The following is an 18,776-nucleotide window of genomic DNA, read 5'->3' on the forward strand; positions in this document are numbered from 1 at the left end:
GTGCCATAATATTTTTAAAGACTAAGTCTCATGAGAAGATAACTTTGTTGGAGATTTTATTTCTACTGGGGCCATCCAAATCCATGATGTGTTCCACAACATTACAGTAATGGTGCATTGATTTCCTCTCTCTGACACCCCTCTTTCTCCTTTTCTCTGTTTGCTCTTCCTCTTGCCCTTCAGTTCAACCTCCATCTGACTGGTGACATTCATGCCATCACAGCAGCTAATAACCTGGTGGCAGCAGCCATCGATGCCAGGATGCTCCACGAGGCGACGCAATCAGACAAGGTGACCTTGTGAAAATGTCACTTTTATGAGTATTCTGGGTATTAATTATAAAATTGTAAATTGAGGTTGACAACTGTCTATGATTTGTTTTATAGCCCTACTTTATGGTTCACCAAACATACCTCAGACAGTTAACCTCCTTTTCTAGTACAACAGTCCAAAGCCCATATCATGTGTTCAAGAGACAAATGATATTAACCAATCTATGTAAGAGCATGCTTTTTATGTCAGTTACATTTAAGCGTGCGTTGTGTATTTGATGCAATGCATTCTGCTCAAGAAAACATAATTATCCCCCAAGGTGCAATTAAATGTTATTTATATTCATGTGCATACATTTACTGTAATTGTTTTTGCCTTATACCTCACAGGCCCTGTTCAGTAGACTGGTCCCTTCAGTGAATGGAGTCAAAAGATTTTCACCCATCCAAATCTCCAGGCTACGTGTAAGTCTAAACACTGCAGTGCCAAAATCCCTGGTGTCACCAAGAGTCTCTGGCCAAAATAATTGCTGCGTTGCTCTATTAAAAAAATGATGATTTGTCCACTAGGGGACATCAGTGAGCCTATTTTAAAAATTACCTTCTTCCCCTCTACCATGTCCTTGTCTCTAAAAATGTGTTTATACCTCATGAAGCTCCTATCTGTTTATATGTCAATGAGTAATGCAGTTTTATGTAGTGTAAATGAAGAATGCTTTATATCAAGTCTTAACACATAAGATCCATATGGCAGATGTGGAGATGAGATTGGAGAAGTTAAAACATAAGTCAACTCAACAATGATTGTCTGTACTGTTGTATGAAAGTGTCTTTGATGAGATGTTAAAAGGACTATAAAATATTTATTGGTCTTAATGGATAAAGTGAGAGATAAAGAGTTGTGTGTGTTTATTCAACAGAGCACTTCCCAGTGAACCTTTTGAACTTGACCTTAGGTAATCGCTCTGTAGTCATTTAGTCTGGATTTGTTTTTAAATGCTGGTATGATAGTGTTTTGTTTAAAACATAGAAATAGTCAGGTTATCATTTAATATCTAATAAATTAATGTATCTCGCAGCTGCTGGGACCAAAATGTGGACACAAATGTAATGTAGGCCAAAAAATTGCATCACTTCTCCGGCGACACTCACAAACGATCCTCTTCCCTCTCTTTTTCATCCCAGCGTCTAGGGATCAATAAAACAGACCCAGCATCTCTCACACCCCAGGAAATCAGCACCTTTGTGCGTCTTGACCTTGACCCTTCCAAGATCACCTGGCAGAGAGGTAACTATTGAAGTATAGCAACTCACTCTGTACACACTCGTCTGCAAAATATAAGGTAGCTTGATGTATTATTTACTAAAATGGTGAAGTTATATGGCATTGGCTGTCTTGACTACACAAGCACAAACATTTCTTAATAGTAGAGTGAGACAATGATATGAAACATTATATTTTATGTTTTCTTTCATATTTACACCTTATTCTGGATAGTTAATTGGTTGTGGAAATTTCTTCGAAAATCTAATTATTAAAAAGAAGTTTAGACAAACATCCCATGGTCTTTAAAATCTTTTATTGTGCCATGACTAAACAATGTCACATGCAATCTTGAATTAGCCTGCAGTGTTTTCTATTAGTCTGTGGAAGACTTGGGTATTTGGCAGGGGTTTCGGGTGTCATCCTCCAAGGAAAAAAGCCAATTCACATAATTTTTGACAAGTTTTATATCTGTTGAAAAAAATAGGAAAGGCTAGAGCAGATAATAAATGAACAACGCACAAAGAGTTACTAAAGAAGACCACTAGGGACCAACTACAGCTATTGGATCTGGAAAACTTCATTTAATTAATTTTGATACCCTCCACATTGATTTTACATTCATTTAGCTTAGGTGGTGCCCAAGACGGCTTAGGTGTCCATCCCTGGATGTATTTTCCACTTTCTAAACTTAGTCTTCACTGCAGTATGTAGGTATTGTTGTCAGTGAAAAATGTCTTAAGCAGCTCCCTCTGGCCTGTTTGTTCATATTGAATTACGACATCTTGTGTGAAAGTGTTGCAGTCATCAGTCCCAGGATAATAAATGTAAGTCTGGTCGGAGGTGGAATAGCTACCTCAGTGGTGGATGTGTTGGTTTAAAGTTGTCAGTGAGAACAACCAGCCGGGTGCTGCTATGACTGATGTGGTATTTACTCCAGTGGCTCCAGAGGGCATTCTTAAAAGACGAACCCTGGAGATTAAAAACACATTTACCACCTAGTGTTATGTGGGTGTGACTGTGTGTCTATGTGTTCATAAAACAAACTGTGTTTTTCACATTCTCTTAAATTACAAAACCAACACAAGGATAATGTTAGACATGATTTCCTGCCTGTAATGAAAGTATAACCACAATTCCTAGCCACATTATCAGCATAGGCAAAGTGCCGAGTGAAGAAACTTTAAATGGCAAATCCCTTGAAGCATAAGCACTTTGAGTGTGTTAACACCTACTCACAATAATAGATAACACTCTCTTCTTGTCATTTATTGGGTTTTGTTTGTGTGAAAGCCTGTGGATGTGCATTTGATTATATTTAACAAGTGTGGAAATGGATTTTTACAGCCTGCCAGGTGCAGGCTGTGCAGACATAAATCTTTTGAGTGTCTGTTATTAAATCAAGTTGTATATATTCACTACTTTATCTGTCATCAATGCCGGTTTTCATGCTCAAAGTAGTAGATCCTATGAGAAATTTTGCAGGAACTTAAACTCTCATCATCTTCATTTTTCAGTTCTTGACACAAATGACCGTTTCTTGAGAAAGATCACAGTTGGACAGGCAAGCACAGAAAAAGGACAGATCCGAGAGGTATGCAGCATTCACACCTTCACAATCCTGATTCATCTGAAATTTATGACATTCTTTGAAAACATTTTCACCGTCTCGCTCTGTTTGTGTATTTTTTTACAATAACCAGAATATTTATTGGTTTGGGACTGAGGCATCCATTAATCCTAATATGTTCCATTCCAGTTCTTTTCGAGTTCAAATATTTTCTCATTGACTTGCACACTAACACAGAATGACAAACAGTGATTTTATGGCAGGGTTTCCTCCACACATATTAAGTCATACATAAAAATTCTTTAGCATGTTTTTACTGACAAAACTGTTTGATTGCTGGGCAAGTAGGAGACACCTTCTCAGAGTTTGTGCACTGGAGGCTTTAGGTTTCCACATGACACTTGTGTTTGCTGAAAATTGGACCAGGATTAGCTTCTAAACTATTTGTGATGTCACAAATCATGCTTGTAGGCCCGCCTCTGACAATCTTTTGACAAGATTTTGCATCTTTCAGCAAAGAATGTGAAAACAGCCTTCCTGTGTCAAACTCTGCAGATACATCATTCTACACTAAGCTGAAACACTCAACTGTAGAAAAAAGGAGAATAACATGTTTTTGACCGGAGGGGGACTTTAAGTTGGCATCAGATGCCTGCGTTTTTAAGTAGTCAAAAGAGACTGTATAAAATGTTCCCATGCACACTCACAGACGCACACACTCCCCTCTGCCCATGATAAAGCCCAGATGTATTTCCCCCATATGTCTGTGGTAATGACAGCTAAATGAAATCTTGTAAATAAACACTCCGCCTCAATGGGAAGCAAGCAGGCCTAAGTGAAAGCAAATGTTTAAAGAAGGAGAAAAATGACCCACCCATCCTCTCACACTCACACACACACATACACACACACACACATACACTAACACACACCTGGAACAGCCTATGAGCTAGTTCAGCATATGCTTACATTTACAGCCATCAGTTCATCCATTCTGTTTCCCTTTCCTTTCCTCTGTCCTCCACCTTCCTCCAGTGCTGGATACACTATAGCCCCTCAGGGTGTTACCACTGGGAGTGGGAATCGAAATGTGTTCCTTGGTGGATTGATGTGGTTTAAGTTATGTTTCTTTTTTCCTTTTTTTTTTTTGGTGAAGTGGAATAGAGACTACTTTCCATATTCTTCCCTGTGGATAACTCTCAGTCACTTATTTTCTCTCGTTTTCTCTCTCTGTTTTTCTATGAACTTGATGTAAATCAATACAGACTGTAACATCAAAAATGAGTCTAACATGTATGAAGTTAAATTTATTTCCCAAAATCATCACTCCAAAACTAGGACATGTTCACAAAACTTTTATTCCCTTCCCCATGTGATAAAGCTGATGACTGCCGTGCCTAGATAATCTCCTGTCTGCCAGCGACGGTGGAAAGTTGCCAGTTTTCCTCCCACGCTGTGGTCTTGAGATGCATTCAGGGATGAGACATTTCATTCACTCTCAAAAACTGTTATCCTTTACAAGGCAGTCAAATGTATTTTAGTGTGAAAATGTAAACATCCCACTTCACACAATAACAACCACGGAACTACAGAATTTATGTCTGTCTATTTCATGGTTGGTAAAAGGATATGAATGTTTTCAGATCCACCAGCTGCAGGCCACTGAACAAATACTTCAAATTGTTGCCCTTGTGGTTTACATTGTGTATGATTTTCTGTTTCTCACATTCCAGACTGGGTTTGACATTGCAGTGGCCAGCGAGATCATGGCCATCCTGGCTCTGGCAGACAGCCTGGAGGACATGAAAAACAGACTGGCGCGCATGGTGGTGGGGACCAGCCGCTCTGGAGAGCCCGTCACCGCAGAGGACCTGGTGTGTTACTGTGTGGTCTTTGCATTCAGAGAGGGCAGGAATTTAAAACATGACAATCTCACAGTTGGCCTTTCGTCACTATATCTCAGAATCTCTACACTGAAAGTATTGGGTCAACTCTAGTTTTCACCCCTTAGTTCAGATAAGTAAATAGACTTTCTCTGAAGAAGTGGGAAAGTTAGATGTGTTTATGTATTGAGCTGAATATTTTTGGTAGGAAACCCTGTGGCATTGTGTATACTGGTGTGGGTGTTTCCCACCAAGGTAGAGACATTTTGAGATCTGACTGACCATAGCAGCCAATTAAATCCCATTTTTAAGTAAAACTGCAATTTAAACACACTACAGTTTTTAATTAGTTATGAAACAGTCTCAGTTTAATACTGATGCCTCTATATGACCTATAAAAGCAAACAAGATTATCAGTGAGAAGATTTGGTTATTTGTATATAGTTCGTTTTAATGCCTGTTACTGAGTCGGATTTAGCTTTCTCAACAAAATTACTATACCAAGCACAAAATCAGTTAGCTTTAGTCTACATGTAGGCTAACCTAGCTGGATAAACGGCACTAAAACAAAGTTTCTCTTGCTTCAGTTATGAATCTTCATAGCCACTAATGGATGAATGACCTCATCGCTGTGCATCAACACAGCAACAGCTGTTTTTAACAAAGAAAAATAGTATTAAAAATATGTTACGTCTTTCTTTCACTTGCTTCAAAAGCGATCTTTGTTAAAGCAGGCGGTGGTGCTCGTGCTGCTTTCATCCACAGGGGCCGCCAGGATTAAAAAAAAGAAAATTCTGTGTAGCTGCTTTAAGAAAACACGGCAAACAGTCAAAAGAAAGACAAATTAAGAAAACATTTGCACCAATTTTACAACAGATCCATAGCATAAAGAAACATGCTAAAAATACAGAAAACATAAGCAGATACAGAAATTCTGCAAATCCCTTCATGTACAACTTGCAGTGTTTCTCTATTTCCTTGTGTTATTAAATTGATAAAAGTCTGTCATTTTGGGTTTTCCAACTGGTGAAAATGTTTTTTGTTTTTTTTCTCAAAATAATAGTCTTTGCGACAAGTGGGCAACAAAACCACAGGCAGTGATCTGAATTCTTGTGTATGTTTTTGGAGATGTGTACAAAATATGAGAAACATGACTCCAGACTGTCTTTACTGTCCATTACGCTATTTTCTGTCATAATTGCAGCTTAGAAATTTCCAAGACTTCCCCTCAACAAAACAGCACGTCTAACCTAGGTGTAACCTGCGTTTATGATGTTAAGCAGAGTTTTTTCGCGCCTCTCACCAGACTCCTCTGTGAGGTCAGCTGGCTCCGGTTTCCTGCAGGAGGCTGCGGCCTGTGTTGTTTCAGAGCCGTAGATGAGGATCCCCTGTAAAGTTACATTAGTCTTTCTGATTAGCCTGGATGCAGAAACATTACCACGCCTCACAGCCAGCCCCAGAGGGAATATAGGGTATGACTGAGTGTATATTAATGTGTGTTCATATTGCTGACAAAGCATGTTTAGGAAAGTAAAAGTTTAAGCGTAAAGGACAGACACCTACACATGGACTGTACTGCCATTTATCATCTGATACATGAATATCCGTTGTTTGTATTAGTGAGGTTAAAGCTTTCTCTGAATCCTGATAAACTGTTCTTGTCTCCAACCAACGCCCTCATATTTCTTTCTTCCTTCCTTCCTCGCAGGGTGTGAGCGGAGCTCTGGCAGTGTTAATGAAAGATGCCATCAAGCCCACGTTGATGCAGACCCTCGAGGTGAGACACCCACATAACCCCACTTAAATAGTCATTACCCTGCTCAACTGAGCGTCTTCTGGTGAATATCTTGTAGAATAAGTAGGTTTACAGTCCCCAGGGACATTGAGAGTGTGCACTAGACCTACCTCTACCTCTGCTGTCAGAGGAAAGAAAGAAGGAAAGAGTGCTCCACTGAGAGCTTTTAAGAAAAGGATGATGGATTGACCTTTTCCTCCCATGGCTCTTTATCTTAATAGCCGTGTGTAGATGGACAGGTGGAGCTCTCAGACAGGAGGCCAGCCCGTCCAGATTCATACTGTCGTAAGGAAACATTTTAATTTGACCACTGGTGTGGCGACTCATCCCATAACTCTGCCACTCACAACATCTGGCTTTCATTTTGCTGTTGAGACATTACAGTGAGATGAATCACACAAGGCACTTAAACAATTCTTGCGTATGCACTAACACACACACACACTGACACATATATGTATACCACCAGTGACCTCAAGCTGTCCTTGTGCTAGAGGAAAAAATCTAAACCCTTAAGGTGATGGATGGAGAAATGAAGAGGATTATGAGGTTTAATGGACCGAATGAACATATATCCTTGATCTTTGGCTTTTCTGGTACAGCCAAAAACCACTTAAAAGAAGCACCAAATTTATAGAAGAACGGCCCATTAAATTACTTATCCAACAAAGGATGAGGATGTAAAAAGAAAAAAAAGACTTTCATGTGTCCAAGTATCACTTCCTCTGCTCATTTGTGTCAGTAGGCATAAAATGCACAAAGTGATTAAAAAATGATTATTTGTAGAGAAATTTGTAAGCATGAAAATTAATTGTTGTGTTTAATTATATGTACATCAGAAGCAACTATTTGATTAAGTGAAAATCTCATACCGTTGCAACCATCGCTGTACCATTGCTTCATTTTCAGGGATCACAATGGAAAAAATGTTGGTGTAGCTAGGCACAGCAGAGTAATTAGTTTAACATTTTAAGTTCTTCAACTATTATCATCAAGTAATGGGTCAAACAAGGTTGAACAGTCAGCAAGCCTGTCTCATAAAACACTTTTTTAAAGTTAAAAAGCATTCTTCGTCCCTCTGCATCCTTGGAATGACACTTTTCTCCTTTAACAGTATTGCTCCACGGCTTTGTGATGGAATCAGCAAATGTGAGACACTGGGTTGTGGGCCAGGTTTTGCTGAAAAAGCTCAGTGTATTTTTCTGTTTGATTGATTTAAGTCATTAGAGTTTACACAATGTTAGCAGTCATGCTTCTGCTAACAGCTTTGTGTTTTTGTTGTAGGGCTATTTTTCGTATGTTTGTTCTTTGTTGGTTTTGAACAGAAAGCTTGATTACACGGCTCCTGGGTGGGGAAAATAAACACAGACTGGGTGTAGAGTGGGGGTGGAGTATAGCATGCAGCAGAGATTTGGTTACTTTCTGTTTTTTTGGAGGAAACATTGCGGGTCCTGTTGTGTGAAACCGTTTCCTGTGTGGGTTTCCTGTGATTCTGGTCAGGGAACTGGTATTGGGACTGAGCGGGCCTCAGAGCTCCATGAGAATTTTCCATCGAGCTTGACTGCCTGTGCCCTTTATGCCCTTTTCGCTTGTGTTTTGAACACAGACGTGAGAATAGAGTTGGCATGTGGAAGCAAGTGTGTGTGTGTGTGTTGGAGCATGTTGTTTCAGATGGGGCAGGGTTTGGAGGAGACGCAGCACAAGAGGAAAAAGGATAGTTTTTTAAACCCCTGTGTACGTGTCTGTTAAGCAGACCTCAGTCATTCTGTGCGTTTTTCTAACATCCTGTCTACGTGGAGTTTCACCAAACCGACTGCATGTATCGTGTCCAGAGAGAGGCAGCAGACAATAGCATAGACAATTGGACATGGGACTTCAAACTCTCAGGTTTTAAATCCTTGTCTGGGAACATTTTATTAGTTTAGCACTGGTCTACAGCTGCTGTAGTGGACAGGCAAAGGATGCACAAGAAGAGGAAACTGTGACATGATCTCCATCTTCCTGTTATTGTTCGTTTCCCTAGACTTCATAATCCTCTTGTCCTCCAGTTGAAGAGGTGACACACCTGACTCTACTTTTCGTTTATTTCCACTTTCATCACCCTGTTACGACTTTTATTGTGTCCTGAATCACTTCCCCTCATGTACGGATGTGGAAAGAGTTTTAAGTGTGAACTGGGTCAAGTAAAAGTTCAGGTGTTGCAAACACACGCGGTAATCCACGTAATATGTGACGTCTGCTGACTTTCCATTGGAATAAGAAATTAACATATCATTTTATACATTTTTTGGGCCTTTCAGGCTTTATTTTGAGAGATTACAGGAAAGACTCGAACCCCGGGTCACTGCAGTGAGGACACAGCCTCTGTACATGGGACGTGCACTCTACCAACTGAGTTAGGGGGTGCCCATATTATCATATCATTGAATGGAAACTGAACTAAAAGGATGTTTTTTGTCATAATGTTGTGCCCCCTTTCTTTTTTCCCCTGCTTCCTTCTTTCTCTTCATGCAGTTAGACGTCTGCTGTGATCTGTACTAGTAGTTTACATAGACAAACAGACAAGTGGCAGCATTTGTCAGAGCTTTGTTGAATAGCTGAGCTACTCCACCAAAGGGAGGCTGTTTATGCAGGCAGAGGGAGAGTTATGCAAACAAAAGCTTAGAAAATCATTCAAGGCCTTCCCATCCTTCCTTTTTCCTCCCTCTTAAGGAATTCACATGAAGTGTAACAATGGGTCAGCTGGCTTTCTCCAGTTTTCTTCTTGACCAGTTTTCTCTTTAATTTCCTTTTTTAAAGGCTGTCATGAGTGCAACGGAAGGACTGTGATCTTAAGGAGTAGACCTTTCCCTGGCAACCTTACTCTTTGATGCCCTGCCTTCTCTAAGCTGGATGTGCACAGCAAAATATCCATTGAATAATTCAGAACGATGGCTGCTAGCAGCAATATTGAGTTGAGTCAGGAGAATGTGGAGTGTCACCCCAGCTGGGAAGAAAAAAAGCATCAGATGCAATTGTAGAAAATAAACATGGGATTTTTTTAGACTGTGTTTGTGCATCTCCAACTATACAAACACCACACGGGGCAACAAGAACTAACACACCTGACTTAAAGAACCAAGGTACAACATTTGTGTGGTGTACATAGTACATGATTTACCCATAACCACAGACGTAACTGCACAATCAATCCAATTTCAGGTTCAAATCAGTGTTAAATATTCCAAAGGCTCTAATATCTTCTTATGTCATCCCACAAATGTAGGTGTTGTATTATCAATACATTTGAGCAATATATTATGGAAATCTTGAAAGTTGCCATATTTCTACTAGGGATGTTCCAAATGACTTATAAACCTGACATTCAACATTCAAACTGTGATGCCCGACAGTCAAAGCACTACTTTTACACCTTACACATTTATTTTGTCCGTGTATACTTGGCATTTATTTTGTCACGTCTTGCATTTTGCACTGTCACCCTATTGTGTTTATCTTCATAGTTGTAAGGTCGTAACTGAAAGTAATTGCGCTGGCCTGAGTGTCTTGCCAGTCAGAGAAACTTGCACTTGCTCCTTTAGTTTGTGCGTGTGTTCGTCCAGCCTTTAGGGAGTCATCCAAATCAACAGGGGAAGGAAGCCAGGCCCATAGTCAGGCTGGCATGCCAGTCGAGTACCTCTTAACTTGTGCTTACTGTTTAGACAAACACAGTGCCAGCCAAAGTGCATCCACACTTCAATATTTATCCTGGATGTTTGTGAAACATGTTGAATGTGGTAAAAAAAGCTGCTTAGTCCTTATTGAAACTTTGTCGGGTGAGTTGTTGTTTTCTCAGCCCCTCCTGAAAGTTTGTGTGCCCCTCTAATTGTTGCAGGGTACACCAGTGTTTGTCCATGCTGGGCCCTTCGCCAACATCGCCCATGGCAACTCCTCAGTGCTAGCAGACAAGCTGGCTTTGAAATTGGTCGGACGGGACGGCTTTGTGGGTAAGAGCACACAATCCGCACGCACAGATCACACACAAGCCAAGGAAGAACCTCAAAACCTTTAGGGATGACAGACAACAAGATGTTAACTACAGAGTCTATGAGCCCCAGATGTGGAGGAATTTAAAGCGTGAGCCTCCTTACCAGGGCAGATTAAACTATAATTTACAATTGACAGTCATGAACTTCAGCGAGCTTCCCGCGCTGTTGCAACCTTTGGCCTACATTCATCTCAGTTGTGGTTCTGGCTCTGTCTACCTGCCTCTGTGTTGCTCTGGTGTCTTGCTGCTGCGTAACTTTCTAGGAAACCAGTGGAAAGATTGCGTAAAAAAACAGGAGAGAGGAAGGAAGCTGATTGATAATCTTAAGAGCCTCTGGAATGCTTCAGAGTAAACCACACTAATCCCTTCAACGTCAAAGCATACTTGAGTATTTCCATTTTTATCTGTCTATCTATTCCGCTGCTCTCTCTCTGTCTTCATTTGCTTTGACTGCAGAAATATGTTTGGAATGCACATGTGTATGTATGTGTGTGTGTGTGTGTGTGTGTGTGTGTGTGTGTGTGTGTGTGTGTGTGTGTGTGTGTGTGTGTGTGTGTTTGTGGGGTTTTTCAGGTGCTGTCAATATGCATGCAGATCTTGTCGAGGTTTATATTTATGTGTGTGTGAGACAGGTTTTTCTGTGTGAGAGTAATAACAGGTAAAGGGAGAAGGGTGACTCTTTGGGCATACACAACATTTACATGGGCTGTCAACTGTGAGCTAGGCAAATGTGTTGGCAGCATGAGCAGAGTTGGGTTTCACAACACTGGAGCAGAGAAGCAGGGGGGGCTTGTATGTGTTTTATACCTCCGCCTCCTCTTCTCCACCCCACTTGTTTTCCATCTGTCTGTCTCGTTCCCTCCCTTCCCTGTCTGTGTGTTTGTTACCTGACTCTAAGGTATGCCAGGAACTCAACCTCCCTCCTTTTCTAACCTCGGCAGCTGGGATGCATGTACCCCCCTCCCCTCGCTCTCTCATTCTCCCCCTTCCTCCTTCTCAAACTCGTTTCTCTGATGCTACAAACTTTGCCTTCTTTTAAGAGACACAATTTGACAGCTATGTTAAGAAGCTGATATTTCTGCCACAAATCACAAATGTAGCTCACGGGGCTTCATAGTCTGTACAGCATTCGACATCCTTTACCTTAAGACCCAATTCTGATAAGTAAAACATTTTTAAAATGTCCAAAACAGCAAATTTCAATCCTGTATAAACTGAAATGATTCTTTATATCTGTGAGCCTGATGTAACCACACCACAGTTCCTTTAAGTAATCTACAGTTCAGTATGATAATCTCAGCTCCTCTCATGTGGTAAGGGGAACTACATGAACTCTTTCTGAACTCAATGTGGGGGTGTGTATGAACATATACTCATGGCCATGCTTCATCATACTCCATATTAATGCGGGGTACTTCAACTCACTTTGGAATCTGGACTTAAAATGGAGAAATGCTGCTATTGGAGGGGGCTGGCTGCTGGGGGATGAATTCCACATACCAGATGTGAGGGATTCCTGTATCATTAACAGTCTGGAGTACAGACTGTAGATAACCCCCCCCGGATACTGAGTTACTGTAAGATTTCCCACACCGCAAAGCCTCCCCAAAACTAAAGCAACAAATCATTTGGGCTTTTAGAGGAATGGCTTAAAAAAATTATGATAACATTCAGCATGTAAAACATTTCAAGCTCTCCACCCTTTTTGACACCACTTTTTGAAAAACATGTCTACAAGATGTCTACAGTTTCTGCTTTAACTTGCCTTAAACTTACAAGTGCTTAATTAACATACCTAGTTGGGTTTTAAAAAACACAGTTGTCAGGAGATTTATTCAGTCGGTCGAAAATGAGTCTTTTCTGACATTTTAAACAGGGTTTGTACGAAGTCTTGATTTTAACCGAATGTTTTCAAGGTTAGAATTTTGCTTGAATTCAAATGTACTTTACGAAAAATGCTTGATTTTCAACACAATCTGGTCTTCATCTACACAAGCACTTAGTTAAACCAGAACTCTTAATGTTTGAAATGAAAGGATCCGGTCGTCATATTTGTGTTGTAACCTTCAGCCGTCGAAATGAGTAAGAATTAAATAATCATGATCAAAACATGCAATCAAAGTTATTATCTGCCTTATTCCTAGCCCCCATAATACCCGGCATGAATTATTGGCGTGTCTGCGTGCGGTCATTTAACTGGAACCGGCGTTTTCCATGGTAACAGTGCGCTAATTCTCAGAGTGATTGGTACAGGGTATCACTAACCATGAAGATCTAGCTAAAGACTGCTAACATTATTATCATTGCTTATCCCACTTGGCTGTAGCCTTGTGTCAGTTATTATTAAACTTTGATATGTACCTTCACTAATTCTGCCAAGCACTGGAAGTATCATCCATAATCGTTTGCCTAGAAACCTCCCCAGGATAATAAAGAAGGTGACAATAGATATAGATTTATGTGGGTATAAAGGAATTCTGTTAACTGCCTTCACCATTGCATTTATAGTAACAAGCTGGATGTGATGATAAAGGCCTTGAGAGTCTGGGATCTTTTGTATAGGTACCTTGAAAGTGCCTGAAAAATGGTTGAATTTTACTCGGTACAAACCCAGTTTAAAGACAGCTGTTTAACTGAAAAAATAATCGACTGGTTAATCAATAATGATAATAATAATAAGTAGCTCTACTAAGAGCAACATGGCTTATTGTGGAAAGCTCTATGGGAAGTACATGGCCATGTTGATCTAGCCTACTTTCCAGCCTTTTTATTAGTGTTTTTATTGGCAGGGGCGATGATACCAGTGCTTTGACTGGTAGTAACACCATCCAGCTTGCTTTTCACTCACAACAACGCTGACCTTTTCTTACCCTCTCGTTCTCTGGACAGTTCAAGGTTGTCACACAGAACAGGAAACCTGCAAGTGTTTCCTCATGACATCCTCTGGGGTCACTCTCCTGCTTGGTGTAATGTCACATTAGGAAGGATTGTCGCACTCGCTTCCATTATAGTTTACTCGCTATCTTTGTTTTCATTCTTTTCCCCTGATAATGATTTGCTCCACCTTGTTGTACATGTGCGGTATGAGTAGTCCTGTGCTCAGCTTGTGGGAGATCACACATTTTCTGGAAATATCCACAAATCCTGTCCCGAAGAATGTGATTTTTATTGGCAGGCTGGTTCAGTATTCAGAGCCAAAGCTCTAGTGTGGTGTTAATGAGAAACACTCACTCTGTCAGCGGTCTGTGGCCACATGAAGTCTAGTTACATTCTTGTGCTCATCCCACAGGCTTTATTGCTTGCTCTTTACGTAAAGAGATTTGTTAGGAAGGAGACGACGCAGCCAAGGCTTTCCCCAACCACAATTTCTGCTTTATGTAAATATTGTTATAAATTTTCCCAAAGACTGTTAAGTCCTCTTAATTAAATCACTGGAATGCATTTTTTTTTCTCCTTTGGGCTGTTCTCCTCTTGTTCCTGTTTAGCCGTGTGTCTCTTTGCCACTTCCTTTCTCTCCTTCTGCCCCTCATCTCTCCCTCAGTCAGTCTTTTTAATCTTGCGTCTCTGGTGAAATAAATTGAACTTTGACTAGTAATGGAGAGTAACCACACAAGTGTAGAGTGACGCATTTCTTCATTGAAACACATGTTTTCTAACAAAAGCCTCAGAGAGATGTGCTTCATCAAATGTCAGCCACAAGCAGTGTAAGCTACAGTGAAAGAAGAACTTTTTTTTACCAAACGCCTCATCTGTATAATGTTATCTTGTTATCATCTTTATTGAATTTCATTATTTTTTTTTGAACAATTCATTCAATAAAATGCACTTTAACTAATCAAATTTTTTATTTTCTGTTTAGGATAACATAATAGATTTTCCATCCTAAAGGAACTGATACAAATCATTCCAGTATGTCACTGTGACAGCTTAACTGCCCTCTATAAAGTATGCATTTACTGTATGGATCAAACCGGTGCACATGCTCTTGCACATACACATACACACACAAGCATGTTAAAGACACACACATAATTTATCACATTAATTTCATTTGTTTCCTTGCACGCTTCCGAGTCGCTTGATCGTTATCCTTTTAATTGAATTAAATGTTAAGAGGGTTAGCTCTTTGTCATTGTGTCCTACACACAGGCTAGCCTCACATATGGAGGTTATCCAGACAAAAGGTGAATGCCACTGGTTTTGACTTGTGTTACACAACATATTCCTTTCAGTGTTGAAACGGTTGTGATAGACTCCCCAGTGAATTAAGGGAAGATGTGCATAATAAGTAAAGTTTTGGCTTGCTCCCCAGTTGTAGCGATTTGTTGTAGTTGTGCTCTAGTGGGATATAACTTATACAACTATAAAACTAATAGATCTTAATTAGAATAATAAAATGGTTATGTACAACCTCGGCTGTTAAAACAAGCCACTCTTTCTCCCTTAACATTGTCTAATTCTTATGTAACTTCCCTCTCTGTGACCTCCTTGTTGATTTCAGTGTAATTTAATGACTTGGCGGTGTGTGCCTTACTGTCTGACTGTTTTCTGTTTTTGTGTTTATACAGTTACATGTTTTGTAAATAATACCTTGCTTTATGTAATGTTTTAATGTTTTTCAAAACAAGCTACAACTTTTTTAAAAGACAATAAACAACAGTTAATAGAATAAGGTGATAAAGTATAAAAATAATAAAACAGTAAAATTAATAAAGCAAACTATATAATAAATAAAACGAACAAGAAAATCAGTAAAACAAGCAATATGATGAATAAAAAATAGTAAAATCAATAAAACAAACCATGAAATTACTAGAACAAGCGATTTCATTAATTAAAAAACTGTAAAATCAGTATAACAAACAACGTAATAAAACAAGCAGTACAATCAAAACATATGGTATCATAAATAAAACAAACCGTAAAATTAATAAAACAAAAAAAAATATAAACAAAACAAACAGTAAAATCAAGTCTAGGTTATGAAAATCAACCTTTCACCCATGATTAATGTTTTAGACTGAGTTGTAATCAGAGTATATTGAAGTTTTAATTTTGGCCCCTCGCTGTCAGTAAATGAATCGTCATTTAAACCGTGTGACAAGAAACTTTAGTTTGACTCACCACTTCACATGCTTGAAGAGAAGCAGAGAATTTGGTCCATACCAAAGAAAATAATAATGAATTTTGCATTTAGGGTTCAGCTGTTTCTAATGTACTGCGAGGTGTCAACATAGGGACAGACTAGTCTAGACATCAACATTATGTGGACTTCTGGGAGAAAATCAAAACAAACTTATTTGTTTGTTTATTGGTCCTCCCTGGTGGTCATAAAATGTTCATGCAGCTTGATACTCTCAAGCTGGACTTCATTTTTGATAAACACTGACATTTAGTTTAGCTTTTGAATTCAAGTGTCACATGACTGACTCATCTTGCATTTCCACTACAAAGAAACAGCACCAGAGTTCACTTAAAAAGCATCACCTTTTTTGGTGGTGTGTGTGCTGTTACCATCGTTCCTTCCAGGGCTCAAATGACCATGTTCCCACCGGGCTAAACACACTACACTAAATGGGGAAAATACACCAGAAGTTGTTAAAACCTCACCAAACAATTTAGGTGTGAAATCAACTTTATTCTTTCTCTAAAATTCTTGTTTTGGCCCACCAGGAAGTGTTTTAGTACAATGGTGCCACACACATACACACAACAAGTAACAGGAACCCTTATCTTAACAAGGCTGTCATTCCAGGTGGACTATTTGCTTTGTTTGGACCGCGTTCAAGAGGCCTGTGTGTAGGGGTGTCAGTATTGGAGGCCCTCTGTCTCTTTGAGAGCCCTTACAGTGAACCCTTTCATTTCTCAGTACAGTATTTCTTAGTACAATATTACTGTTCAGACAGAAACATTCAGTCTCCTTTATTCACATAATAAGATGATTGAACTCGCATGTCTGTACTTTAATTTTTTCTAGAAAGATATTGTATTAAACAAATAGAAACAATACTAGTGATGACTGTAGATAGATGCCTGGCTAAAGATCAGGTCAGCTTATATGAGCCATTACCATGAACTACTCTTTCATGTTTAATTTTTGTTCCCAGTGCTGCTGCAAAAGATGGGAGAAGTGGATGAAAAACATTTCCAATAACTATCAGTTTGAATTCTGAGCAGTGTCCATTATGCACTTTAATGATTATTGCAAGAAAAATGTTTTTTGGAAATGGAAATGTGTAATTGTGTTATCTTCTGCCTTATAAAACCTCCCTGTCTGTTTCCTCACAGTGACAGAAGCTGGTTTCGGAGCGGACATCGGGATGGAGAAGTTCTTCAACATCAAATGTCAGGCTTCAGGGCTGCGGCCAAATGTGGTGGTGCTGGTTGCAACTGTCAGAGCGTTAAAGATGCATGGCGGTGGCCCAAATGTAAGATTACATCTAGCTCACCTTCTGTCTATTTTTGCCTCTTTGTAATGCTGCCTTAAATATCATAATGTGATGTAGTAGAATTGAATAATCAGTGGAATGGATGTTTTCAACAACCTAAACTAGCATGTGACATTGTCATGTACACAGTCCCAATCACGTACCTAAACAGTTACATAGTTTTCTGGAAAAGATCAACTATACTGATGTGGAATTGTAACTCAATAGAAATTGATTAACCAATTTATGCAATCACTGAAAGTTATCTTTGTGCCTATCTATCGCACTCCCGTTACAAACATCACAAGGTTGTATGAATGTTTCCATGCCTTTTTATGAAACAAAATCTCCTCTGTGTGGTCCTACTCAATCAGCCAACTGTTCAATGATTGGCCAGCATGCTGTCTTACCAGATGACCTAAAATTATTTAATCAAAAACAATTATAGAAATCTGGGGTATTTATTGGTCTGCGTCCCATACACTGAAATGAACAGCCTAAATAAACCGCGGCATTTGACTGTGTTTCCATGGAAACATTAAGAAGATGACCTAAAACATCAGTTAAATATTACAAAGGAATTAATGTGTCCCTAAAAGCAAGAATTATACATTACTGAATGTGATATAATACTGAAGTGTGTGATTGTTTTTCTTTGTGTTTTCAGGTGTCAGCAGGTGCACCGCTACCCAGAGAGTACATTGATGAGGTACAAGCCATAGAGATATGCAAACATGCACACAAATATACACAAAAATAAGCATATCCACTCTGATGAAAAAGATAAACTTGAGGGAGACATTTAAACATATTAAAGCTGAAGACTTTGTGGTTTCTGGCATGACTTCCAATCAAGTTAGAATAACTGGCTGAGCCTGTTGTATTACATTTAGCTGTAATGGTCAGAGTGTTTCAAGGAAAATTGGGGCCGTAAAAGTCATCGGCTAGTGCAAGACCCAATTACCAATCGTGTGCTTTTTTATGAAACCCTATTTGGTGGTGGGCCTGTGTGTTGTGTTTTTAAGTGAACTCGGAGTTGTTCCACATTGGTGCGACACAATTCGCACGTTATTCCATATCACTTATCAAATCATTCATGCTGGTTTGTACCTTATGCCAAGTGTGTGTAATGAGCCAGGAAAGGGTTCGAAAGTGAGAACTTATTCAACACATTCATAGAGATTTATTTGTGATGCAATAAAGGAAGTGTCAGATTGTATTCAACCTATCTGCCTCAGGCCTCCAGCTGTATTTTCGTGGACATTAAATTCCCCGCCTCTATGCATAAATACTTCGCCCACTAACAGGGGTTAAGAGCACTTATTTGATTAACAGCACAAATACAGCCTGTCCATGTGGTTTCCGGGCATTTGGTCCTTAGCAATGTAGAGGAGGGGCTCTTTTGATGTGTGTGTACGTGTTCACATTCATATCTGGCCATAATCACTGGTCTTTCAGGCAGGTTCAGCTGAGTAAATAATGAAGCAGTATAAGTTAATTGTGAAGCTTTTAACGAGAACCAGAAGTACTGCAGAAA

The 18,776-nt window shown here is 39.5% G+C and overlaps 1 protein-coding gene across 2 annotated transcripts in view; it reads left to right on the plus strand.

Annotated features, from left to right (window-relative positions):
- Positions 1–18,776, plus strand: part of mthfd1l (methylenetetrahydrofolate dehydrogenase (NADP+ dependent) 1 like) — a 38,435-nt gene that overhangs the window by 7,507 nt on the left and 12,152 nt on the right. For both annotated transcript variants that reach the window (XM_084378509.1, XM_084378508.1), the window contains exons 14-22: positions 184–291; positions 663–737; positions 1,458–1,560; positions 3,054–3,130; positions 4,840–4,980; positions 6,698–6,766; positions 10,659–10,770; positions 17,100–17,239; positions 17,907–17,948. In XM_084378509.1, the coding sequence (XP_084234635.1) occupies positions 184–291; positions 663–737; positions 1,458–1,560; positions 3,054–3,130; positions 4,840–4,980; positions 6,698–6,766; positions 10,659–10,770; positions 17,100–17,239; positions 17,907–17,948 (867 nt within the window). The remainder of the gene's footprint in view (positions 1–183; positions 292–662; positions 738–1,457; positions 1,561–3,053; positions 3,131–4,839; positions 4,981–6,697; positions 6,767–10,658; positions 10,771–17,099; positions 17,240–17,906; positions 17,949–18,776) is intronic.

This window comes from Pagrus pagrus (genome assembly GCF_965226575.1).
Source record: "Pagrus pagrus genome assembly, chromosome: 16".
NCBI classification, from domain to species: domain Eukaryota; kingdom Metazoa; phylum Chordata; class Actinopteri; order Spariformes; family Sparidae; genus Pagrus; species Pagrus pagrus.